The following is a 26997-nucleotide window of genomic DNA, read 5'->3' as shown; positions in this document are numbered from 1 at the left end:
ATGCAGGGTGGGGGACACCAGTGGACAGGAAGTGGGACTTCAGTCCAAATACAGAAGGCCTTGCCTCCTTCGGGTGAGGCGGCTGACTGGGCATTCCCGAATCTAAAATCCAGGGAAAAGTCAACACTGAAAACTGTTTGTAACAGATTTATGAATTTCACAATTTTATATATTTTATGCATTATTTAAAGAATCCATTTCTGGCTGTTGTATAGAAGGAGGTGGACTTGGTCTTGCATTAATATTGGCCCCCATGAGCTTATCCACAATTTGTAGTGTTCCAACCCGACGTGATTTTTACTTTTTTATGTACACAATATGTCTGATGCTTAATAATTTTTTTTTTAAAGCAGGTTTGTTGGTTGCATAAAATATTCACCCCTCTGGGTCAATACTTGATGAACCCACCTATTTTATTTGCAAATACGGCTGTGGGTCTTTTGTGCTTGTCAGAGTCACATGTTTTGCCTATTTATATTAGCAAAATTGCCCAAACTGTGCCATAATATATGGGGAAATTCAGTAAAAAGGAACATTTCCAGAATCACTTACCAGCGATCATACGTGTTAAAGTAAAAAGTGATTAATGACTGCATTCATTTTTAGTTATAGTTATGGATCATATAATTATACAGTTGTACATGAGGTTTTCATTTATAATCTATAAACTTTCATTTATGAAAGATAATTGACAGATTTAATCAAATGTAAAACCTTAAATGTCCCCCTGTTTAGTCCCTATATTTGATGTAAGACTTATTAGTATTGCTGTAACTCAGTTGTACAGTTGTACTGTTTCCTGAGCTGTCACTGCTTCAGTGCAATTTCTGCCTTAATTTCAGGGAATGTAAATTATGTCTATATCGAAATAAATAGTGTTGAATTACATAACACTAGCCAAAAAGTAATCATTGTTTATTATTAGTTTATATAACAGCACACCCTGTCATTATTAATGCTTTAAGTAGTTTATTAAGTTCAATTCAATTCAATTCAGATTTATTTGTATAGTACTTTTAACAACATTTTCTCAAAGCAGCTTTAGAGAGATGAAGAGGTTATGAAGTTTGAATGTGTAAGTTTAGTGCCTATAAGTTTGTTCCTTATAAGTTTATTCCTAAAGAGTGAGCCAGTTATTAATATTGATTACACTTGTTAATTAATTACATCCTTCATTCATTGCCAATTTTCTTATGCACATTGTGTGTTGGGTCTCAATACCCACATAATAATGCTCCAGTGAATAGAATTTATTCACATTTTTTATTCTAACAATCTTATAATACAGTAAGAAAAACTTGTTTACATATTTAAGAAAACTTCAAACCTCAATTGTGGATGTAAAATGACTTGTGAATTAAAAGTGGATGCTCAACCGTTAAGGCTCTAGTTTGCTGATTTGTTGGAAGTCAGGGGCTCAAGCCACAGCACAGAAGCTGCCACTCTAGAGGCCTTAAACATGGTCCTTAACCCTGTGTGCTCCTGGCCAATGCATCCTGTTTGAATCTGCACTGTGACTACAGATTCCTAATAAGCTGGGATATACAAAGGAGGAATTTTACTGGTGTAGTGTACATGTGACAAAAATGCATCTATTCCATTCTATTCTATTCTATTCTATTCTATTCTATTCTATTCTATTCTATTCTATTCTATACATTTTAGTTATGTTCTATTATACTCTATTAAGTTCGGTTCTATTCTATTTTGTTTTATTATTTACTGTTCTATTCTATTCTACTCAATTTGGTTCTATTCTATTATACTCTAATAAGTTTTATTCTATTCAATTTTGTTTTATTCTATTCTGTTCTATTCTGTTCTATTCAATTTGGTTCTGTTCTATTATACTCTATTAAGTTCTGTCTATTCTATTCCATTCTATTCTATTCCATTCTATTCTATTCTATTCTATTCTATTCTATTCTATTCTATTCTATTCTATACTTTTTAGTTATGTTCTATTATACTCTATTAAGTTCTGTTCTATTCTATTTTGTTTTATTATTTACTGTTCTATTCTATTCTACTCAATTTGGTTCTATTCTATTATACTCTATTAAGTTTTATTCTATTCAATTTTGTTTTATTCTATTCTGTTCTATTCTGTTCTATTCAATTTGGTTCTGTTCTATTATACTCTATTAAGTTCTGTCTATTCTATTCTATTCTATTCTATTCTATTCTATTCTATTCTATTCTATTCTATTCTATTCTATTTTGTTTTATTATATTCTGTTTTATTTTATTCTATTAAATTCGGTTATGTTCTGTTTTATTCTATTCTATTCTATTCTATTCTATTCTATTCTATTCTATTCTATTCTATTCTATTCTATTCTATTCTATCTAGTATCTTCTGTACTGTTCTGTTCTCCTCGCTCTTATACAAGTTAAACATGTCTGTGTAGCAGTAGCGCCTCCACAGCTTTAGGTGGCGCTGTGACACAGCGGGTTCATCAGCTTTCCTTATCCGGCTTTGGTCAGCTGACTGTGACTCGCTCTAGAAACACCAGTGTTAGGACATGAATATCCATTCGTACGATTTGCTGCTTTAAAAAAAAAACAAAAAAAAAAAAACATTCCCGTTATATATCCCAATAAGTATTTGGTCTGCTTTGTTTAACCACGTGCATCTTCACCTAGCCCAGGTAAGTCCTTATTCTGTGTCTGATCATTTATCATGTAATGCGATTTATTATGTATATATAATGACAGCTAGCTTTTAGCCATGTTAGCTTTGTAACCTTTACAGCACAGCTGCATCAAATATACGAGCTTTTATATTTATATAAACATCACCAGATGCAGAACATCACACAGTCACACAGTGTATATATTCTACATCACATTACAAGTGCTGACCATCTTCAGTTCAATTCAGGTTTATTTGTATATCAAGAATGGATTTTGTCCAAAGCAGCTTTACAGCAATAAAGAGATTTATAATTTATATGTTCATATATATTTATATAAAGTTTTCTTCTAATGAGCAAGCTGGTGGTGACAGTGGCAACTTCCTGATATGGTATGAGGAGGAATCCTTGACAGAAACCAGACTCAGAAGGGAACCCATCCTCTTCCACATCCTCATCCTCCATGTCCATTCATTATAGATTTATTATTGTTGAAGTGTACGGTTCATATAAATTGCAGTCCCAACCTCATAGTTCTTGAGTTACTCAGTAACTTGTGGAACCATCTTTAGATGCACATAGTGGTCTTAAATTAAAGAGAACTCTATCCAGAGTTAGGGTTTTAGGGATCAATCGGATTTGGAAAGACGAAAGGGACAGGATCGCTGGTCACTGGTACCTCAGGAGAACCTTTAACTTGATGAAGAGACGGAAAGTAGAGGGGTGACCAGGAGAGAGAAATAAGGATTGTTAAATATCCTTATTGTTGCATAAATATTAAAGACGCTGTACAGGGTGTAAGTAGGGACTGTGATAGGACTAGAATAACTAAAAAGGAGAACCAGAAGGTCACACAGATATTGGGGGTCTCTGGGATAAGAGACGATGATGAATATGATCACTAAGGATCAGAAAATTGCTGACATAATGATTATGTGTATATGTATATATACCGTGATTAATCACATGATTGTCATGAGTTCACTCGTGATTAATCACAAATTAATTGCACATTTGTATCTGTCATAAATGTACCTTAAATTGCTACTTTTTATGTTTTTAATGCTCTAATCAACATGGGCATGGACAAATATTGACATCAGGACACCAAACGAAACTTTTTCCACACGGACGGATTTAATTGCCGGATCTGTGCATCATGGATGATTTTGGAGCTTGATTTGAAACTTTTTCGTTGGAGTTTATTATTTATTTTTTTTTAAATCTGAATAAATGTGTGCGGGTAAGAAGGTTTTATTTTAGCCTCTTTTATAGTTATTTATTTATTCTTTTATTTATCTTTTTAATAAAAATGGTCACTGAAATGTGTGTTGCATTAATCACACGTTAATAAAATTAGTGCCATTGAAATTAATTTGCGTTAATTTTGACAGCCCTGTCTGTCTGTCTGTCTGTCTGTCTGTCTGTCTGTCTGTCTGTCTGTCTGTCTGTCTGTCTGTAAAAAGGCCTTGCATAGTTTAGCAAAAAAGTGCTAAATTGCCTAAACAGCATGTCTTTTTAGTAAAACAGTCCTAGGGCTGAACTGGCCTGCCTGCAGTTGAAAGCATTTGGTGCAAAACAAAAAAAACAACAAAGAAGACTCAGGAATGTTAAGCAGCTAGAATTTTGTATCAGACACAAATAAGACAATGTTCCCCTCTTAAAACTTCAGCAACTTCTTTTCTGAGTTCCCAGATGTATATGGCCATCAAATTTAAAATGACCATCTATTTTTCTTAACATGGTATATTTCCTTAGTTTAAATATTTGAAATATCTATAAAATATGGGTTCATGTAATTCGAAAATGTTAGTTATTGTAAAATTTCATGTTATTCTGTTTTTATCCACATTTATGCCAAATTTAATTTGAATTGGGATTGTAGTTGTAAATAAATAAAAAATCAGTTAAGCTTTGCTGGTCAGGCATTGAGGTTTGAAGATCTGTATGTTGCGAATTCTCAGTCATGCAGGGGCAAACCTCAGCAAAAAGGAGAAAAAAAAAATCAATAAAGGTAACTAATCCCATCATCTAAACTGCCAGAGTTGAGATTAAGCTGACATGAGTGACCTTACACACTCTACATTGAAAAGTCTTCTAGTGGACCGAATGTCTTTGAGTGGAACAAATAAGCTGGTACATTAACCACGATGTTGTGAGTTTGAATCTCATCACACCTGAACTGTTCTAAAAACTATTTCTAGACAGTTTGCTTGTTCTTTTACTGTTCTGTCTCTAGATAGTTGCAGCTCTACCTCTGCCATGTTAATCTGCATTCTATGTGACTCAGGACACGCATCGGTCTCTGTAAACAAAATATTGGTCACTTTTTTAAATAATAAAAATATAGCGCATCTACTATTTTTTAAAATTAAATTAATTGAGAGATTTTATTGATGTTATTGATATGTTCAAATGAACTAAATACAAAGCAGAATCTTTTGAAGTGAATCAGTGAATCTCACCATCCCTAATGCAGGCATATTTTGTAAGATTGTCTACGTAATAAAATCAAGCTCTTGCTATTTTTTCTGCCTCAGCACAGTCATGACAGAGTTTTGGTTGATCTCGGCTCCTGGAGAGAAAACCTGCCAGCAGACATGGGACAAGCTGATGGTGGCCACCACTCGCACCAACAACCTGTCCACTAACAACAAGTTCAACATCCCGGACCTTAAGGTTCTGCTCTTTATGTATTTTATTTAGATTCATTAGATATAAATCGCTTTAGTCAAATGGAATCTTCTGGGCATTTCCTATATGAAGAAATTCAGGACTTCTCTGTTTGGGTAATCTGTGAATCCTTTCAGTTCCTCTTGTATGAATCCTGTGTAATTGAAACCCAACAGTTCACACTTCTCTTAATGTCACTCTTAATGTTACTCTTAATGTTTATCCGTCTCTCAGTCTTTGCTGAAGAGTGAAGTGAAAAGTATTTTCCCCTTTGTTTGGTTAAGGTCAACAGTACAAAGTAATGGAAAGTGTGTTAGAGAAGTGAAGAAAAGAGTGCAGGCAGGGTGGAGTGGGTGGAGAAGAGTGATAGCAGGAGTGATTTGTGATAAAAGAGTATCTGCGAGAGTGAAAGGTAAAGTTTATAGGACTGTGGTGAGACCTGAGATGTTGTATGGTTTAGAGACAGTGGCATTGAGTAAAAGACAGGAGGTGGAGCTGGAGGTAGCAGAGCTGAAGATGTTGAGATGTCCGTTGGGAGCGACGACGGTGGACAGGATTAGAAATATGTTTATTAGAGGCATGGTGCATGAAGGACAAAGTGAGAGAAGCTTGACTGAGATGGTTTGGACATGTGCAGAGGAGGGACATGGGGTATATCAGTAGGAGAATGCTGAGGATGAAGCCGCCAGGAAGGAGGAAAAGAGGAAGACCAAGAAGGAGGTTGATGAAAGTGGTGAGGGAAGACATACAGGTAGTTGGCTTGAAAGAGGCAGATGTAGAGGACAGGGGGGCTATGGAGACGGATGATCTGCTGTGGCGCCCCCTAATGGGAGCAGCCGGAAGAAGAAGAAGAAGAGTTTGGTTTAGGTCTGGGGTCCCCAAACTTTTTTCTGTGAGGGATGCATATTTTTTCCTTTCTTCAATTGGGGGCCAGGGGGGTCTGTAACAGAAAATGAGATTTTAGATTGAAAGCCAACCTTTATTATAAAATACAGATAGGATATGAGTAAAACATATATTTAAATTCTAAATTCAAAATTTTTATCTAGTGAAAATGTCTCTGCCATTTGGGGTTTGGGGACCGCTGGTTTAGGTGGTAATGTTCCCAGAGCACCAGCACAAAATGCGTTTTTCTTGAACCTAATCATGTTTTCATAGTGCTGAGGGTAAAAACAATGTGCCTCTCTTTGCCCGTAGCAGCAGCTCATACCCCCTCATATTAGTTTCTGCCCCTGTTGTTTTTGCGCCCGATGAGACGAGAACTGAGGTGGCGCCGTGCGAAGCTCTGGCTGATCAAACATAGCCTGGCTATGTTTATTTTGCTCCACTGTGCTGCTTTCTGGTCAAAGCCCATGTTTCTTTGCTCCCCTGCAGGTCGGGACTTTAGATGTTTTAGTCGGACTCTCGGACGAGCTGGCCAAATTGGACTCTTTTGTGGAAGGGTATGTTCTCTCTCTCTCTCTCTCTCTCTCTCTCTCTCTCTCTCTCTCTCTCTCTCTCTCTCTCTCTCGGTCTCGGTCTCGGCCTCCACTTTCCAGGAAAACACAGCAGTCCAAACCGTCGCTCTGGTCCCACTTTTTGATCTGGACAAACTACTCCAGTCTCGTCCCGTCTATTTCAGTGATATTTGCGATGATACAATTCATCAGGACAGGTTCAGATTTCGGATCAAAGAACTTTAGTCTTTTCTGCTTATTTAGAGTCCTAAGGAATCTCACTGTTCACTGTGATGCTCGCTGTCCCGAGCTAAAATTAACTATTAGCAGTTTGGTGACAAACCAGTGCCTCTTTCCTCCATCATATTTAAAACTCATGACTCAAACATGGTTCCAAAGATCTATTTATAAATGTCTGGAAGATCTAAAAGCTCAAACTTCACACACGAGTCATTCGGACGAAAACACACTCCGGCTGCGTTACAGAACAATTCTGTTTAGGAAGGAGATTTAGAAATGTAAAATCGCTTTATAAGAAATAAATGGATATCTAAAAATGATCACAGTATATGATTCTTTGCATATCATCTATCTTATAAGTTTTGCATGGCAGTTCTTGGTCACATTAACAAGGAAATAATTAGTAGTTAGAGAAATTGTTTAGTGGAAAAGTACATTCACAATATTGTCTGAAAGAAATAATTAATTACACAGAAATTAAAGCGGCTTTGGTTCAAATTCTTAGTCCCTTATCCTTAACTTTTGATTGTGTCTGTCCGTCGATTTATTTATCTATATATGTATACACACACACACACACACACACACACACACACACACACACACACACACACACACACACACACACACACACACACACACATATATATGAGATATAATTGTTAGTCTCTCTTGGTAAGGACGTCAATGCCAAATGACAAATTTATTGTATAATATTTTTTATCCTTTCGAGCATAAGATTTTATACGGTGACTTCTTTATCCCAGAAACCGATTGATAACAAACAATGAGCATCTCATTCATTTAACTGACAGTGACTGTACATCAATTTCTTATATTGCTGAGGGAAAAATGTCAAATTCTCAGTTTGGCTTTGAAGCTCTCACTAAAGTGTGTTTTCTGAGGATGGTAACAGGGTGTGATGTGTTTGATGCGGTTTGCAGTGTGGTGAAGAAGGTGGCGCAGTACATGGCCGACGTGCTCGAGGACAGCCGTGATAAAGTTCAGGAGAATCTGTTGGCAAATGGAGGTGGGCAGAACATGCCTTTAGTTTCTTCTTTCCCACACTAAAGCTTTAAACCCTTGTTGAAACTTTTCTGAATTTTCGTCTTCTTCGTGCCATTAGTGGATCTGATCACCTACATCACAAGGTTTCAGTGGGACATGGCAAAATACCCCATAAAGCAATCTTTGAAGAACATATCTGAAATCATATCTAAGGCAAGTCACATGAGTGGATTATCGTGGTCATGGTTCTGTATTGGGGCAGTTTTAGGGTTAATGCTTTTACGTATATCTAAGCCGAGAGCAGAATGCTGACTAATTTAGATTTTGTCGCCCTCTGCTGAAAACAGCAAGTAACGCAGATTGATAACGATTTGAAGGCTCGAGCTTCAGCATACAACAACCTGAAGGGGAACCTGCAGAACCTCGAGAGAAAGAACGCGTGAGTGAAGAACACCAAACTGCTTCTGACTCTTTATTAAATACACTTGGTTTTATTTTTATTTATTTATTTATTTTTACACGGACAAAACAATTCGTCTTTATCCTTCGTCTCATTGTGATTTTGAAGCTGTGCTTTGATGTTTGTACCAATCACTGTTTTTAAAATGAAATAGTACTTTCATTTTATGATTTATTAAATAAATTAAAAGAAAGATCAAATTAATTGTTGGTCTATTTTAGGGGGGGAAAAAAATCAGCACAACCCCAGTTTCAAAATGTGAATAAAACCAGAATACAAAGTTTTTAGCAAATCTCATAAATACATATTCCTTTCAAAATAAAAAGGTTATTTTAAATTTGATGGCAACCCATTTAACAAAGTTAGTACAGGGCCATGTCTTCTGTCCATATACATCTGGGAAATGAGGAGACCAGTTGCTGAAGTTTTGGGAAAAGAATGTTGTCCCCATGTGTGTCTGATACAGGATTCTTGTTGCTTATCATTTCCGGGTGTCCTTTGTTGTATTTTTCGTTTCATGCAGGCAAAGCAGGCAGTCCGGTTCTGCACCCAGACTTTTCTACAATAAACTCATGCTATTATAATAGATGCAGTATGCAGTTAGCAACACATATGCAAGACCTTCCCTAAAAAATGTGTTTTCCGGATAAAAGCATTTGACGCTCTAAAACTTGTATATACAATCGCACATTAATTGGGCTTTTCCAAAGGCACTGATGCACTCCCATACCATCAGAGATGTGGCTTTTTAAACTTTAAATATTTGATTATATGCATATGTATAAATTTTATAGTAAATCAATACAAGATTTGAATGATTATTAGTTTATTTTCAGTCTTTATACACACTACAGTGATCTACTTTCCCAGTTTTCTATTTTGATACAGAATCATTGCAGTGTATTAGTCTTTATAGTTTATTTATGCTTCTAAATGAATTCTGATGATCAGGCAGTGTTATAACGTGTGTCCTCAGAGGGAGCCTGCTGACCCGCAGCCTGGCTGATATTGTAAAGAAGGAGGATTTTGTGCTGGACTCGGAGTACCTCATCACTTTGTTGGTGGTGGTACAAAAGTAAGTGAAACATGTTTGGTAAAAACAAAAGATTTATTCAGAGACTTTTTTGACAGCTCTCATTTGTTTTTGTTCTTCAGAATTAATTATTCAGACTGGCAGAAGACGTACGAGACTCTAGCGGAAATGGTGGTGCCGAGGTCCACAAAGTAAGCTCAGCCTCCCTTAAACCATGGTTAACTCATGCAAAAAAAGTACACATTTAATAAAGGAAGTATGTATTGTGAAATAACGGCTGAAAGTTAAGGTTTTATGAGGGTGTTTAATGTTTAAATGCCTGCTAGATTAGTGCAACTTTCAACAAAGCAGTGTGTGTGTGTGTGTGTGTGTGTGTGTGTGTGTGTGTGTGTTCAATTCCCTTAGTGCAGGATTTGGTGCTTTAAATTGATAAAAAAAAATAAATAAATGGCAAAGACACTCAGAGATGTTAAGTTTTCAAGATACACCGATCAGTCATAACATTATAACGTTATGACTGGCGAAGTGAATAACACTGATTATCTCGTCATCAAGGCACCTGTTATTGGGTGGATTTTTATCAGGCAGCAAGTGGACATTTTGTCCTCAATGTGGACATGTTACAAGCAGGAAAAATGTGCAAGTGTAAGCATTTGAGTGAGTTTGGGTCAGAGCATCTTCAAAACTGCAGCTCTTGTGGGATTTTCACGGCCTGCAGTGGTCAGAATTTATCAAAGGTGGTCCAAGGAAGTAACAGTGGTGAACTACAATATCAGTGTTTATTGTTCTGGGGTGCTCATAATTTTGCCATTTATGTATTTGGGGGAAATCCTTAAAAGTAGCACATTAGATGTTTCTTCAGTTGAATGGAGTCTTTTGCAGCGTTAACTTATTCTATTTCACCCCCTTAAAGTTTTTTGTGAAAGATCATGCAAACATCAGGCCAGTATAGTGGTTCACTGACGCATGTACCAGGCCCTGCAGGACTTACACTGAGCTTTGTTTCTGCCCAGTTTGCTGTTTGAGGATCATGACAGCGGGCTGTTCAGCGTCACGTTGTTCCGCAAAGCCATTGACGACTTCAGGCACAAGGCCAGAGAGAACAAGTACGGTGGAACTTGACTTTACTTTTGAAATGTGATTTCATCAGAAGGTGTTGTTCCATAACAGCACCGCTCTGATATTTCTATAGTAACATAAACATGTATATGGCGTACAATTGGAGTAATCGAATCCTAAAAATTATTGCGAAAGTGACATTGAGTGTGAGAAAGGAAACCCCTGAGGTATTAATAATGTATTTGTAGGAGATTATAGGTCTTTATAACCTCCCAGTAAGGTGCACTTCTTGTGTTTTTCAGGTTCGTAGTCCGAGATTTCCAGTACAACGAGGAGGAGATGAAGGCCGATAAAGAGGAGATGACGAGGCTCTCCACTGATAAGAAGAAGCAGTTTGTATGGGATCAGCTTTCCGCTTTTTCAACCTAATTTATCTCCAATACACCAACTAATTTACAATGCAAAAATTTCAGCAAACATACTGTACATAGATGCTTTTTTGAGCGTCCCATTCCACATTTGTTCCTTATTTGCTGCTAAAATAATCTTCACTCTTCCGAGAAGATGTGCCACTAGATGTTGGAGCGTGCTCGTGGAGATTTGTCAGATCTCGTTCAGCCGCGGGGGGGGGGGGGGGGGGGGGGGGGGGGGGGGTGTGTTTACATACATCCCAAAGGTGTTCAATAGGGTTTAGGTTAGAGCTCTGTAGCAGGCCACTCAAGATCTTCTACTCCAAAACATGTAAAACCGATTTTCATGATTATTTTTTATTTGGACTTCGAACTTCGTTTTGTCTGATACATTATTTAAATCCAAAGTAAACATTTCTCAGCAAAACAAGAATAAACTAATACTTCATGGAATGAACCAGAATGTCACCTAAACAGGTTAAAGTGTTTTATTAGTCACGTTTCTCTGCTAGAAAGTGATTGAAGCTTACCAGTAGACACAAAATATCTGAGAATGTCCTAAATGATCGGAATTATGGTGTAAAATTAAACTGACGTGTGCACAAGGTTTGTTTGCTCTGAGCTGGAGGAATATCACCTTTTCCAAAGTGGGGTATTTAGATTAGATTAGATTAGATTAGGTTAGATTAGATTAGATTAGAGTCAACTTTATTGTCATTGTGCAAGGTGCAAGGTACATGTACAGAGCCAATGTCAAATGTAGTTAGCATCTAACCGGAATAGCATAAGTGGCGTATGTACAATAAATAGCAGTGTGATAAATAGGGTATGAGGTCCATGTGTACAGGGGTGAGGGTGAATAATGTACAGAAGGTGCAGTATATATAATAATATACAGTATATTACCACAACACACTAATACCACTATTCTTCTTCTTTTCGGCTGCTCCTATTAGGAGGGGTCGCCACAGCGGATCATCCTTTTCCATACTACTCTGTCCTCTACATCTGCCTTTTTCCAAACCCAACATCACGAATCAACTATTAATGTAGTGTATTAATGCTGTGTCTGATTTGTGGCAGGGTCCTCTGGTGCGATGGCTGAAAGTGAACTTCAGTGAAGCCTTCATCGCGTGGATCCACATCAAGGCTCTGAGGGTGTTCGTGGAATCTGTTTTAAGGTGGACAGTCCGCACTATTCTATAAATATACACACTTTTTTCAAACCTCAGACTTCCCCATGACAAATTTCCCAAAGATTATTTTAGAGAACAATAAAATAATTGGTGTGCTCGGTGTTAACGATGTATGCTTTTCCTCTGCTCAGGTACGGCCTACCTGTGAACTTCCAGGCCATGCTGCTGCAGCCTAATAAGAAGAACATGAAGAAACTGAGGGAAGTGCTATATGAGCTCTATAAGCATCTGGACAGTAGTGCTGCTGCGATTATCGATGTAAGTGTCCGCTATGATTAGCTTTCAGCATCGTACACACACACACACACACACCATACTCCTTTTCACTCTGAATAGATACGATATACCTTTATTTGTCCCACGGTGAGGGACATTTCAATGGGTGTGTAGTGGGACATGATTCCTTAAGATACATTTATATTTCATGATTAGATGTACAGAATATAGACAAGATCTTTATTAAGATATTAATTAAGTATATAGAATATTATTGAGAAACTGGACATATATATATTACAGTATGTATGTGTGTGTGTGTAAATATATATATATATATATATATATATATATATGGGACAAAAGTATTAGGGCACACAATTGGATATAACATCTTTGGATGCGATATATATAACATGGATTACATGGTTTGGAGAGGAAGATCTTGAGTGGCCTGTTATAGATTTTGGATCTCAAACCCCTATTTAACACCATTTGGATGAATTGATACACTGACTGCACCCCTGGCCTCCTCACCCTACATCAGCAACCTGACTTTACTCTCACAAGCACACTCCAAAATCTAGTGGAACATCTTCTTAGAAGAGTGGATGGAATTATAAGATCAAATTGGGACTAAGTGTGGAATGCGATGCCCAAAAAGCACCATACTTACGACCAGGCGTCCGCAAACTTTTGGCAGTATAGTGTATATACGATACATACTGCGTACGTACATAGAACTCCTTTTAACTTGTGTAGTGAGAAAGTGTAATTGCATGTAAGGATAAATGCCCTAAATTTTATAGCTACAATCCTGGAATAAGTTTTGCAAACCACCCTAGGTCAGTAAATATAAATGAACAATTTGTATTACGTTTTAAAAAAAATGTATAAATACATTTTCTCTCAAAGCTTGATGTTCTGACAGAAATCTGCATTTTATCTATTTATTTTATTTTTTTTTTTTATAGGATTTAATATTTTTCTCTTCTTTGCCTCCTCTAGCAAACTGCTATGGATATTCCCGGGCTGAACCTGAGCCAGCAGGAGTATTATCCGTACGTCTACTACAAAATCGACTGCAACCTTCTCGATTTCAAATAATCCACCCCAAAAAGAATCCAGCATTGCACGCCACCACATCCCACATCTCTGTGGTTCAGTCCTAGTGAAGAAGTGTGAGATGATGTTACATCGAGTTGTATATTTATCCTTCCACCATGCACTCTCTCCCGCTTTTTCCCTCTCTCTCACATTTTCATTCCTGTTGTGAGATCCCTCTCGCCCTGCTGTTCACTCCGGAGTGTGCGATTGTTGTCCCATCATGTTTACAGGATTTTTGTTTTTAATTTTAAAACTAAGATCATCTCTGTATTTATATGTGAATGGATCAAATCTGTATCTATATATGAAAGAAGCAATTCTGTGTTTTAATATGATCGACATTCCATTGTAGGTCGGTGCTTTGTGTTCGTTCCATTTCAGAGTCACTAATAGATATTTTGTTGTGGAGTGTCTTTACTTTTCTGTATCAGTGGTTCCACGCTCAGGAGCGAACTGTGTTACAAATGGTACAGTCATAGACAACGTGTTGTGTATATTTGGTGTTGAAGAAATATAATATATATATGTGAGAAAAAAAAATATATTGTGTTTCAGCTCTTGCATTTGTGGATCATTTTGAGCTCATGTGCACCTTGAACACTGCTTTACCAGCAGACTCTAGTAGCATTGTATGTCTGTGTTAGTTCTAGTGTTTCAGGTAGAGGGTGGTCTTCACCCATCATTTGAAGATAGGCAGGGATTCATCTCTCCTGGTATCTAGAGGAAATTTATTCCACCTCCTTAGTGCCAGAACAGAAAAGAGTCTAGATGTATACCTGCCTCTTACCCTATAAGAAGGTGGGACCAGTTGAGCAGTTCTAGAAGATCTAAAGCAGTGTGGTGCAGTGTGAGGAGTGATAAAAGCTTTGAGGTGAGAGGCTGCTGGTCCATTGTAGGGAAGCATCAGTGTTTTAAAGCTGATGCGTGCAGCTATATGGGGCCAGTGGAGAAAGTGCAGAAGTTGGGTGGTGTGCAAGAACGTATGCAGGTAAAACACAAATTGCGCAGCTGCGTTTTGGATCATTTGCAGACGACGAATTGCATTCAATTGCATTAATAAGAACAACTGCAGGAGGTTAAAGGTATTGCATTTGTTTATTATGACCACCCAGAATCTGGGGAAACAAAAAAATATGATCACATTCACAGATCCTATGCACAAGCACAGATGTACATGCAATTTCCAGTTTGTACAAATGTACAGATTCATCCAGGTACCACATCCTATTTTTGTATTTATTTATTTTTTTATGTATTTTTTTTTAAACCACTCATTTCACGCATTAGGAAGGTCCGTAGTCTTTCATAGTCATGTGCATCGACACATCTAACTCCAGACCCTGAAATTCATGCTCAAATTCCATCTGGTTGAAATGTAGGGTCTCGGGCACAGGTCCATTTGTGTGCTGGTCAGTTCTGGGATATGAAATTCCCAACCACCTGGTGAGCCATTACCAGTCCTTAGCGGCCTTTTTGAAACAATGCATCATGGATAAGGGCATCATGGCTAAGGACTTGGGTGTGTTTAGTTGTGCTTAACTTAAGTTGGTGTAGTACTCATGTAACTGTGCATTTTGTTTTAAGGGAATCTGTGAATCATCAGTAGTTTAATGGAACAGAGAAATGTGATAAATTTAAGGCAAAAAATGCAGCTTATGTAAATTAAATGCAAACATTTCTTTAGGGTAAAAATCAATTGTGTGAGTAGAATTTGCAAAGAAATGATTTCTCGAAAGGAACAACCAGGCAACATTGACTTTCTCATTATCACTGATTGAAAAAAGTGTGCTTTTCTCACAATAATTATCTCTTCAGTAGCGTTTTATAGATTATTAGTACTCTTAGTTTGTGACCTAGTAAACCAAAATCAGGAGTTTCTTTGGACAAATGTTACAGAATACATACTATTCCAATAATATAAGATTATACAATTAAAAATAATATGATTCTGTACATATCAAATACCTAACATCCTGTAAACTGCAATATAGTTTGAAGTGTTAATAAAAACAAATTTACATTTTTTCTATATAAATGTATTACATTATATTTGGTAAGTGAAAGATTAATGCGATAACAGTAAAAAATAAAATAAAAAGATCAATGCCACAGGCACAGTAAAGAAGGTATTGGTTGAGGTACAAAAGAGTTTGTTAGTTATTATTTTTATTATGTTCAATTTGAGAATCCATGTTTATTTTGAATTACGTTTTTAGCTTTCAGAATGGGCAAATAATTTACCAGGACATTTTTATATATACACACGTGTTATACGGTCTCGCTCGAAATTGGGACATTTGAGTATTTGTGCAGGTATTAAACATAATTTCTATTTTCAAACGATTATTTTGATCAATTATTTCAAGCAGAAATGATGTCCATTTGTGTATGTGTAGGTAAATAAACTTGAGAACAATACATTTATGGAAATGAGAAAGTCAATGGCTTTTGGGGAAGTTTACAGCGTATGGTTTGCAGGCTATGTAGGAAAAAGAAAGATAAAAAAAAAACTTGAACGTGAAGGGATGTAGATGTTACCCATCATGCACCAGAAAGAAAGGGCTCAATATTTAGTAGATAGTGAACATAATGAAGAGAACCGACAGAGCTACCAGTGACACTTCACATTAAACTGCTGAGAACTGCACAGATACTGGTCAAATCTCATCACTAGGTACTAAGAAAGGAGATCTGGATTGGGACTGTAACGAGGCGTCATTACAACATCAGGGGCTAAACAACAGCATGTCACTCATAGAAAAATAAATACAACTCAATAGACGGTCTGTACAACTGCAGCAAATACACATATTTACAAGACAAAACCGAGTTTCAGGTCAGTCTGTTGTACATTACGGACATCATAGGATATGCCAAGACATGTGCCCATAACCAGTTTTATCGCATGACCAAAAAAAATGGAATCCAGTCCAAAAAGTCCAGTGGTATGTTTTATTCACTAATACTATTTTCTTGATTTTGAAAAAGTACACAAACAACTTGCTATTCAATCTCTCATATTTTCTATTAGCTTCATCCATCAATTTTGCCATTTTCTCTGAAAGCCCAGTTACTAGTTGATGCTAAATGTATTTAGTGTTAAATTTTGCTATCATGGAACATTTATCTAGTAATTGAACAACATACCTGAGGTAAATGTTGCTTTTCTGGACAACTCAGAACTGTTTGTGTCGTCCCAAAGTTTCTACACTTGACAAGAAAAGACTTGCATGTTGCTAGCTAGCTAGCTAGCTAGATTCCTCAACTCAGAATTTTTAAGATTTATTGAAATTTTTTTCAACTACTTATGTATATTTAAAGGTATACATATTGATTAGCATTTGTGTAAATGTATTCCTGAGTCAAAGCAGCAGTTCTGTCAACCATTTTTGAACCATCCAGTGAACATTTTTATAATGCTGCCTTTCGTCTGTCCTTTAAATATATTTATAATAATAATAATAATAATAATAATAATAAAAGATCTCTGTAAAACAGCTGTCCTTATCATTTGTTTTGAATGTGAAAGACTTTACATTCTCAGTGGATTGTAGGAATTCTAAAGAAGTGTCCAATATTGTGTATTTTCGAAAACTGATTATAGGCACATGTCTACTTGTACGTCCACTTGAATAAATCTCTTTAAGAAGTCCTAAAGGATTTTTTAGCCACCATCTTCCACAGTCAACAGCTCAGTCATAGGTAGGAAACTCCAGGACAAACAGAGAGACATGAGGACTCCACTTTAGGAAGGACACAGGTCTAGTCCAAGCGATTTTTCTTAAATTACATCATTTAGACCTCATGAATGGTTCTCTCAGACGGCTGGTACTCAGTTCCTGTGGATGAGGACGCGATGAACGAGTGTGTCTTGCGCTTCATTCGGGTGCGTTTGGTGGCCAGGGAAAGGCTGTGCTTGCTGGATGAGATTATGTCAGAGATGAACCTTTTGCAGTCCACACACACCTCCATTGTGCTCCAGTCTTCAGTGAGCTCCTTGGGGAGCTCGACGTCCTCGCGAGAGGATGACGCTGAGGACTGACGTGACGACTTGGACAGTCTAAGAGGTGTAAGAGGTAAAAGGAGAAATTGGATTTGGTATGGGTGAGCTCTGTTTCTGAGTGTTAAGATGTCATGTCATGTCATGGTGGAAAACAATAATTGTTAGATAAGCAGATCTTATACTTGTTTCTATGACAATGCAACTCACGACAAAACTGAGTTATTCTCTAACATCTGGTTCAGGATGGAAAGCCCAAGGATGGTAGCCCCAGCTAACAACTAACACCAATTACTTTTTGACCAAACAACATACAATTAAAACCAACACCGAGACATGAGTGAAGATCGAAAGGTACGATACCTCCGGCGCTGGTTTGTGCTCGTCTTCTCTGATTTGTCCCGGGTCAGCGTTGAAGTGGATGGTCCCAGAGAGTATATGGGTAAGCTGCTGTATGGCTTAGAGGGCAACCGAATCTGTGTCAGGAAACACAAAGGTACATCAAAATAAGGTCTAATGAGAACTTGCTTGTATATTCTGTAAAATCCTCTAACTCCGCTACTAAAGATAAAAAAAAAACCTTAAGGACAGCAGAGCAAGCCCAAGTGAGATACTTATAATAATATTGGACCTACCTTCTTGCAGCATTGTGAACACACAGGTCTGCAAAAAGGAAAAAAAATCTGTGAGGTAAAAACTGGACACAAATCGTCTACATATCAAACTTGATAATGCATTATCGATCCTTTACCTTTTGCAGAACTGGCAGGTGTAAGACCAGGTGAAAAAGGAGAACCGTTTTGCTCGACAGCAGAAGCAAAGCTGCATAAATAAAGTCTATTTTAACAGGGTTTGGCATTCAGATATTAGCGATGAAAATTGTAATCATTCGTTGGAAATATTAACAATATTTTCTTTAAAAATTTAAAGAATATGTGCCAGAGAACTCTTTATATTCATACAACAGCAACCAATAGGGTGGTTTCAAGAAACGCAAGCCAATCAGTTATATCATTTCATAATACTGTTAATGCGGCATTCCAATTGACAAAAAGCCTTATCTTCCATCTTCCGCAAACATTAGCATACAGATACCCATGATTTGCTATGTAGAGGTCGACCAGTAGTTGCTGAAAAAAAAAACGTACTGATAATTTTTCCGGGTTGCATTATAAAGTACGAGAGCGGCCTCTAGAGGCGAATCACACATTATGTGCTGTGTATTTAAAGTGTAATTTTTTTTTCATTTCGGATGTAGCTATTTTTATTTATTTGGAGTGTTACGTTTTGTTTCAAAATGAATTCGTCTTTTATTTATTTTCCTCAACATTTATTAATTTAATTAACTTATACATTTTTATTTCATTCAGCACTGTTTATTATATTTTCGTATTAAAGTTCAGTACTATTTTATGTTGAGTATTATGTTTTGTTTTTTCCAAATTTTTTTCAGTAACCATTTATATATATATATATATATATATATATATATATATATATAGTTATATATATATAAAAGATAGAGCACAGATAATTTTATGTACTTTACAATACCTTTTCTTTGCATAGTTCTTTATATCTGTAGGGTGTTATGAGGAGCAGTGCTTTATTCCTACCTTTCCTTTCTTTAGAGCGTTGTAAATGTCTTTGTACTGCTGGAACTTCTCCAGCTCAGCTTTGACCAGGACCTGCCGGATATGCATTACCTCCTCCACCGTGAGAGACAAACACTCCACTGGGAAGCAGAACTCCTCCTGATCACCCACACAGTGTGTGGTTAAGCCAACACAGGACACGTTACAGAGTAGTCAAAGTTCACAATATAAAAAACAAACTTTGAAGAAACACACAGTATAGCTATACAGCTTACATATTTATATTTACATAAATGTAGAACTGCATTTCACTCTGACCTCTACATCTGCCTCTTTCGAACTAACCACCTGCATATCTTCCCTCACCACATCCATAAACCTCCTCCTGAGGCTTTCTCTTTTCCTGTTTTTTTTGTAATTAGAATTGAGTTGTTAAATTTACTAATTACTATTTATTCAGGAGCATATGTTACCAATGGAGATTTTTATTTGTTTAATGACAGGAATCGTTCTGTGTTTAGAAAAATTTATGGTTTCATCCTGAGCAACTATTTAAAAAAAAACCCAACATACTAAAGATCTGGAGCTCTGTCTGGATGGAGGAAGGAACTGGCGAACATTGGTGGGCGTCTCTTTCTCTATGGAGTGTCTTCTTTGTGCCGGCTGCTTCCTCTCGGGTTGTGGTGTGGAGGAAATGGGCAGGAACATGGGCGGGGCTACAGCACACACACACACACACACACACACACACACACACACACACACACACATACATTAGAGCTTAAAATATAATTGTTAAATGTTCAAAATTAATGAATTTTTATTTTATATAAATAAATATGAAAGAGGCGAAATTTAAATCTTCAACGCAACACATTTGTTTCACTAAAGTCTCAAATCAAGCACCAAAATCTGCATGATGCTCACATCCGGCAATTAAAACCGTCCGTTTGGAAACATAGCAAAAGTTTAGTTTGGTGTCCGGATGACTTACGTTATTTGAAACCCCATAATTACTTAAAAACATTTACAGGAATTTTTTGTCTTCAAGCTCTATGTTGAGTTTGGTTTCACTAATAGTAAACATACATTTGCATAAAGTGTCAATATTTGTCCATGGCAATGACGATTAGAGTATTAAAAAACGTGAAAAGTATTAATTTAAGGTACATTTAGAACAGATAAAAATGTGCAGTAAGTTGCTATTAATCACTAGTTATATACTGTATATATGATATAGTATTTTTGATTTATAATGTATGCCACTGCAGGTGACTTACTCTTCTTTCCCACTACAGACTCTGGTGAAGTGTCCTCAACTATTGGTGTGGAGATGCTAGAGCTGCTGGCTGACCTTTGACCCATGGTCTCGTCCTGCAAAATGGAAAAAAATAGTAAGTCAGTGCTTACCATAACAAATCCTGCACTCTTGTAGCCTGTAACCTAGTGTGTCCCAATATAAATGAAAACTAATAACAGAATTAGCATTATGTGGGTGTCTCAACTTGTTTTCATGCATGTTAGCCATATTCCTTCATACACACTCACCTCAGAATCTGAGCTTCCCATTTCTGCAAGAGTCGGAGCATGGAGTCTCTTCCTCTGGAAGCCACTGGTGCCGTTTGATTGGAGAGATGAGCCATCAGCTAACGAGAGCGAGCTGGAAGCCTTCCTGGCTGCATCCAGAGTGGAGACATCTGGACAAAAATGGCACGTTGAAGTCGTGGAAAAAAGTTCAAGGTATACGTGTGAACAAGTGTGTGTGTTATGGAAGGTAGGATTGTAGGTGAGTAAATGAGTACACACCACAAGCTAGTGTTTTACACACACACACACACACACACACACACACACACACACACACACACACACACACAAACAGACAAGTGAGTCACATACTGTGCTCAGATGACCATGTCTGTGGACCATTTTGTGACTTGTCCATCTGACAGATCTTGTCAGCTGAGCACGTCGTCATTCGTGCCATGTATCAGAAGACAAATTCGCAAGGTTGCCAGATTGGATCCAATCGAAGGTCAATTTTTTTGACTGTTAAATTAGCTTTATTAATTGAACTGCCAATGAGACAAAAGCGTGAAATGGTATGACATGTAACTACAGCATCACGGACAAAGCAAAATGACAGGACCGAATCACACCGAAAAACAACACAGGCAGATCGCACGGTTTTACCTGAGGAGTCAAAACTCTGAGACATGCTAAGCGGCCGAATTACTGCAAGGACAAAACAATCAGCGGGTTAAAACAAGCAGATTTTGCTGGTATATTAAAAACAGTGGCGAAATCTCTTTCCTTATCTGGTGTAATTAAAACTATATAAAAACATTTTTAGATATTTTTGGGTGTCTAGAAGTGGCAAAATATAGGAAATTGCCCAGTAGGTCATAAAAGCTTCAGTATACACTACGGCTGGACACGTTTGGGCCTCAATTATCAAGCTGGATATGAGCAGAGTTTTATGTAATCTGTATTAGGTATTCATTAGAATCCTGTAAAATCTAAAAATGCACATTTCTATCCTATTAGTGCTCCTGTATCTGTGTAAATCTTACACATTTTCAACATACAAGGTGGTATCAAAAGAAAGTTCTTTATTTATCTATGTTTACACACTATCACCTTCAAAATAGTCCCCCTTTACAGCAATACAGCGCTCCTAGCGTTCCTGCCACTTTTGCAAGTGTTGTAGTTTCCCTCGTAAAACTCACGCGTGAGGAGAGCTCGGTGACAGGGTGCGCACGTTTTCAAAATAGCAGACGTGGTAACGTATAGTCAGAATAGCGCCAGTCGCACGGCTGCCGATGTAAACAGGACAATAGCACACTAACTTATGAAGGTTGGTGCTTCCTGTGACTGTGCGTGCAGCCTTGTGCTGCCACCTGTTGGCGTGTTACAAAACTAGTCTCAAAAATTTTTATACCACCTCGTACCATAAAATAATGCAAACTGCATGGATTGCAGCACTTTTAGAAACATCCAGAACTTTTTGTGAAAAAAAAAGTTTTTGTGAACCTAACTCATTTACTATATGTTTAATTATGACAAAAAATAATAAATAGTAGACGGGCCATTTCTATTTTCCATTTCTACCTTCCACACTTCACCCTGATTCTTCATTTCCTGCTCCCCTCTGTCCCTGACCTTCTAGGGAGCTTTGTGGGCATCACTAAATGTGAATGTGTCCAGAATCCGCTTTTCCCTTCATGGCTTTTCAACATACACACGCAAACACAATCCACAATCCAAGAAAATCCACATTTTCTGTACTTTTGCAAATCAGGAAGGATTTGTCTTACGTAAGCATTTACTAAAAAATTAATAAATGAGGCCCATTGAAAGTGAATGCAGCAGGCTGTAAGAAGCATTGCAATGAATAGTGAACTACATGAGTGTAATGAACGTCTTTTAATCAAAATCTGTCACTCTGTCATTTTAAATGGACTTTATAAGAATATACGACACATTACATTCAAAAAATGAATATATGTATATTACGTGTGCATGTTATACAAAGCATGTTATCGAATCGTGCACTATATTATACTATGCCTTTTACTCTAACACATTAATATTCAATTAAATAATTTTAGTGGAGGCTTTCTCCCTTTTTTTTTTTTTTTTTTTTTTTTTACCTATTTACAGCAAATTACTGTATAATTAATTAAAAAAAAAGTCGTCATTGACTCCTTAATTTGTTAATGTGGACCAAAAGTTGCTAATCCGATATGGGATATAGGACACTTCCTAATACGTGTGTTTGCAGTCTTACCGAATCTGCTCCTGCGAATCTGATCAGGCGACACTGGGCGGAGCTTCCTCTCCGATTTGATCTCCTCCAGGATCCTTTCATGAAGGCTCGGAGGATGTTCCACCTGCGGCTTCAGCTTACGTGCTGCGACCTGTAAACCAGCCCACCCACCCACCCCACGCACACACACACACACACACACACACACACACACACACACACACACACACACACACACACATCAGAGAGTGTCAATGGAGTCGCTAAACCTTATTAGCTAAACAGTAAGATTCACACACCAAATAAGAAATGAAATAAAAAACAAGGTATTTAATAAACAAGCATTGCATTGACAAGCTTAACATTACAAAAACCAAGATTGCTGAACACTCTAATTAGTCCTCATTACTGCTTCCTTGTGTTTTGAGTGTACTGGTGCATGCGTGTTTGCACTCACAGGATTGAGAGGAGGTCTGGATCGGATAAACTCCAGGATGACCTCGTGTGCGCTCTTCTTTAACCGCGGAGGAATGTCTCCGTTTACCTGAGGGACACACACAGGTGCATTATATTTGAGCCTTAGGAACCAGGACCAACCATGCACTCCAATATATTTTCTGTTTGCGTGCGTCTTAATTCACCATGACTTTGCGCAGTTTGTAGCGTTTGGCACGGATGTCGTCCATGAGCATCTCGTAGGGTGTGAGCTGAAATTCGGTGGGCAGAGGGTTATACTGCCGTTCCTGCACCTTCTTCAGCTTTACGCCGGTCCTCAGATCCTTCATCACCTGCACCCAGAACCGTGCCTGTTTGACACAACAAATTCACACACACCCCAGACCTTGTCACACACTCTTGAAAGTGGCTTACTTCATTACTGTCCACCACTGAAAACATGTATTTACTTGGGGACATGCACTGACTTAAACATAATCTTTAAAATATAAAGGGTTGAAATTATTAATTGGATGTAAGAGATTTCATGATGTTTCACGCACCCAGTCCGCGTTCTCGAGCTCGTTCAGCTCTCTGGCTGAATCAGCAGTCTTTTTGCCCTCCATCTTCCTCAGATTCTGACCAATCACATACAAAAGAACAAATATTAAAACCACAGGGTTCACCATCAGAGAGTGTAAGTAATGATGTTTGCCAGTACCTATAAAAGGAATGTGATCTGTATGTGTCCATCTCAATTAATGTGTGGCCTTGGAAGTTGTAGCTCTGTGGTTAAGATGTTGGACTTATGAGAAATCATAGAATCAATAAACCCCGGCAACTAACTCTCAACAGTGGCAGTGCCAGTCAGTTTTAGTAAAGGAGGCGTAACCATTGGAAGGACCAACTCCATTAAAGGGGGCATGAACTCTAAACCCATCAATTCCAGTTCAAGAGATATACAGTAAGTAAAAGCTATAAAGTAGGCATGACTTCTGTGGCTGTCAGTCCCAGTGAAGGTGGTGTGGCCACCCATTCATAAAAATATTCTCTCCTTTCTTCAATTCAAACAGTTTTCTATTATATTGAACTGCACTACTACTTACTACATTGTACCAATTTTCATTGTACCAATTATCAATATTGCAGATGGTAAATATATTTGATTAAATCCATGGTTGCGTTGAATACACCTCCTTCAAAATACAATTTGTTAGAACATATTTTTCTTAAAATAACAAGACTTTTTTTTTTTTTTACAAATACTTGTACAATTTGCTTTTATCCACTGCTCCTGATCAGACTCTAAATGATGCATATGAGTAAAATGACAGCAGAGCCTCTGGTAGCTTCCACAATGAAAGCAGAATTTAGAGCAGGTTTATTTTCTTGGGCTTTTTCTTCAACACAAAACCCTGTAACAAAAAACCCCTGTGGGAACAGACAGAACTCCCTTTAAGGGACAAAACATGCAATAGGAGAGGAATCTCTCATCTTACACACACACACACACACACACACACACACACACACACACACACACACACACACTCACACACACACACACACAGACACACAGACACACACACACACACAGACACACACACAGACACACACACAGACACACAGACTGGTAAACCAGGATGGCATTGCTGGTGTAGTGGGGTCAGTGAGGAAGTCCGGAGATCCTCAGCACTGATTGCAGGAGAAACAGCTTAGCTAACGTAACATACTTAAACCTTGGCTAAATGCTCATGCATCTTTTATTGAGTTTTAATTACACACAGAATGTTTTAATTACAGTTAACTGAAACCTAATACATATTAATAAGCTTAAAGGACTTTCCCTCATTCCATAAATACATGCAAGCAATTTTTACAGGGGCCATTAGATATATAACTGCTGGTCTTTCGAAGTTATTGATTAAATCATCAAATCAGATTATGGTTCATTGAGTCACTCTTGAATGGACCAAAGGTATGTGCACACCTCAACATAAAACTCTTGAATGTATTCGTTGCACATCCTGTTCCAGAAATTTTTTATCACAAACATTATCTAACCTCACTAAATTATTTCGGTGTTGCGTCAACCATGGTCCTAATCCTACAATTCTCTGTGTCTATGCAAGACAATGTGGAATTCCTTGAGATGACCATCAGGTAACCGTCATCTATTTCTGCTGATCAGTTCAAAAGTCTCTAAGGTTCAGACATTTTTCCTCACCTCTTTTGCACTCCTGATTTTTTCTAGAAACGTCCGCAGTTCCATTGTTTCAGCATAGAGTGCACGACACACGGCCCGGTAGTGATCGGGGGCATCAGCTGGGCTTGGAAGGTGCATTGTGCACAGCTACGGACAACAAAAAGCAAAACATTGTCATCAGTATTATATATATATCCCATTGCATCGCTTGGCATTGAATCGAACTGAGTCGAATCCCAAAAAGGGTGAATCGTATTGCGTCGCATCGGTAGCTGCTTCATATGTATCTTTAATGTATCATATCGTTGTCTTTGCCTCAAGATGCTAATCACATCTGCCTCAGTTATGGAGATGCACATCCTTCAACCACATGTAATTGTAACCACTATGCAATCACAATGACTAACTTGTCACTTACTCTTGCCAATTTTGCTTTGCATTTTTTGTTTCCACTCTTTTATATTTCCTTCTATTTTCTTTAGACTTGAGATTCCATACAAAGGGGAATATACAAATAAAAAGTTAACAGTCTCCTGGCATCAGTAAAATATTTTAAGAAATACCAGATCATTTATTCCAGCAAGGAGCTCTTAAAAAAAAGGACACGGTGCCCAGTAGTTCAGGCTCTAAATTGGCATTCTTCTGCAAGTTTGGTAGAAATGGACAGCCGGTGTTTGTGAGTCACTCTCGGCTTGATCTTGGCTGCTGAATGGCCAGTTTGTGCCTTTTTTCTTACTCTATCAGCAAAACAGCACTGCACCAAGCAACCATGCAGTTTGCATACTGCTTACACCCATTTCACACCGGCTCTTCAAGGGACCTCATAAATCCCTAAAGCGCTGGACAGTACAACCAGCAGATTGCATAAATGGAGCCAAAAAATCCCAGAAAATGCTTCTTCAGAGTAAATATTCTCTTTAGCTTTGGGTACAAGCCTGCCAATTACATTTCCAGGAAATCGAAACACAATGAAACGTTATTTGGAGAGGCCACAGAATGCATCAGGTCTTTTCAAGGTGCAAAATTGGGCCGATATTATATAATGCATTAGGTTCTAAATAACTTCATTTTATTTTATATATTATCTTTTCCATCAATAAAAATGTTTGGATAAACTGCCTAGCATTGACATTGGCTAGTTTCCTTAGAAGTGACATGTTGTGCCATCAAATTCCTGCACTTCCTAAACCCTAATTATGCTAGTCTACTATTATGTTGCTTTGCTAATCCTCTACATAGCAAATTTGCTTCAATTGTCAAAGGCTGTATTTTCTCGTAAAATCTTAGCTAGTAAGAAGCATAGCTATTTAACATACTAGCTCTCTAGCCAGCTAAATAAAACATTTTATGCGAATCAGTACATAATTAAGAGCAAACAAACCACAAAGATTTCAGAGTTAGTGGTCCCTCATGTTGCATATTGTCTAATGTACTAGACTAAATCATAAATACGGCAAACTCCGGTACCTTAAGAACATCCCGGTAACGGCGAATCCCACTGCCCTGGCTGAGCTCTTC

At 37.6% G+C, this 26997-nt stretch overlaps 2 protein-coding genes across 4 annotated transcripts in view; one reads left to right on the top strand and one right to left on the bottom strand.

The window, feature by feature from the left end:
• The first annotated feature begins 2437 nt into the window (after window positions 1–2437).
• Window positions 2438–16411, top strand: atp6v1c1a (ATPase H+ transporting V1 subunit C1a). 3 transcript variants are annotated; one of them, XM_083530123.1, is made up of 13 exons: window positions 2438–2651; window positions 5177–5315; window positions 6684–6751; window positions 7930–8015; window positions 8112–8206; window positions 8341–8432; window positions 9430–9528; window positions 9609–9677; window positions 10500–10592; window positions 10848–10941; window positions 12039–12136; window positions 12283–12409; window positions 13376–16411. In XM_083530123.1, the coding sequence occupies exons 2-13, from the start codon at window positions 5184–5186 to the stop codon at window positions 13472–13474; spliced, it is 1152 nt and encodes a 383-aa protein (XP_083386249.1). In that variant the 5' UTR covers window positions 2438–2651; window positions 5177–5183; the 3' UTR covers window positions 13475–16411. The 3 variants fall into 3 exon arrangements, with proteins under 3 accessions (XP_083386249.1, XP_083386251.1, XP_083386250.1); XM_083530125.1 differs by having other exon boundaries at window positions 2485–2651; window positions 5177–5502; window positions 5544–6751; XM_083530124.1 differs by having other exon boundaries at window positions 2487–2651; window positions 5182–5315.
• spire1b (spire-type actin nucleation factor 1b) overlaps window positions 14551–26997 on the bottom strand; it is a 22470-nt gene continuing 10023 nt past the window's right edge. The window contains exons 3-17 of the mRNA XM_083530134.1: window positions 26947–26997; window positions 25501–25626; window positions 23837–23911; window positions 23480–23644; window positions 23296–23382; window positions 22860–22989; window positions 21263–21304; window positions 20618–20766; window positions 20350–20443; window positions 19643–19785; window positions 19091–19228; window positions 18226–18296; window positions 18110–18137; window positions 17805–17950; window positions 14551–17534 (exon numbers count right to left, since the gene is read on the bottom strand). The exon at window positions 26947–26997 is cut by the window's right edge and continues 183 nt beyond it. Coding sequence (XP_083386260.1) covers window positions 17270–17534; window positions 17805–17950; window positions 18110–18137; window positions 18226–18296; window positions 19091–19228; window positions 19643–19785; window positions 20350–20443; window positions 20618–20766; window positions 21263–21304; window positions 22860–22989; window positions 23296–23382; window positions 23480–23644; window positions 23837–23911; window positions 25501–25626; window positions 26947–26997 — 1710 coding nt within the window. The 3' untranslated portion in view covers window positions 14551–17269. The remainder of the gene's footprint in view (window positions 17535–17804; window positions 17951–18109; window positions 18138–18225; window positions 18297–19090; window positions 19229–19642; window positions 19786–20349; window positions 20444–20617; window positions 20767–21262; window positions 21305–22859; window positions 22990–23295; window positions 23383–23479; window positions 23645–23836; window positions 23912–25500; window positions 25627–26946) is intronic.

Source organism: Silurus aristotelis, assembly GCF_946808225.1.
Source record: "Silurus aristotelis genome assembly, chromosome: 25".
NCBI classification, from domain to species: Eukaryota; Metazoa; Chordata; class Actinopteri; order Siluriformes; family Siluridae; genus Silurus; species Silurus aristotelis.
This window is presented reverse-complemented; position numbering and strand designations above follow the sequence as displayed.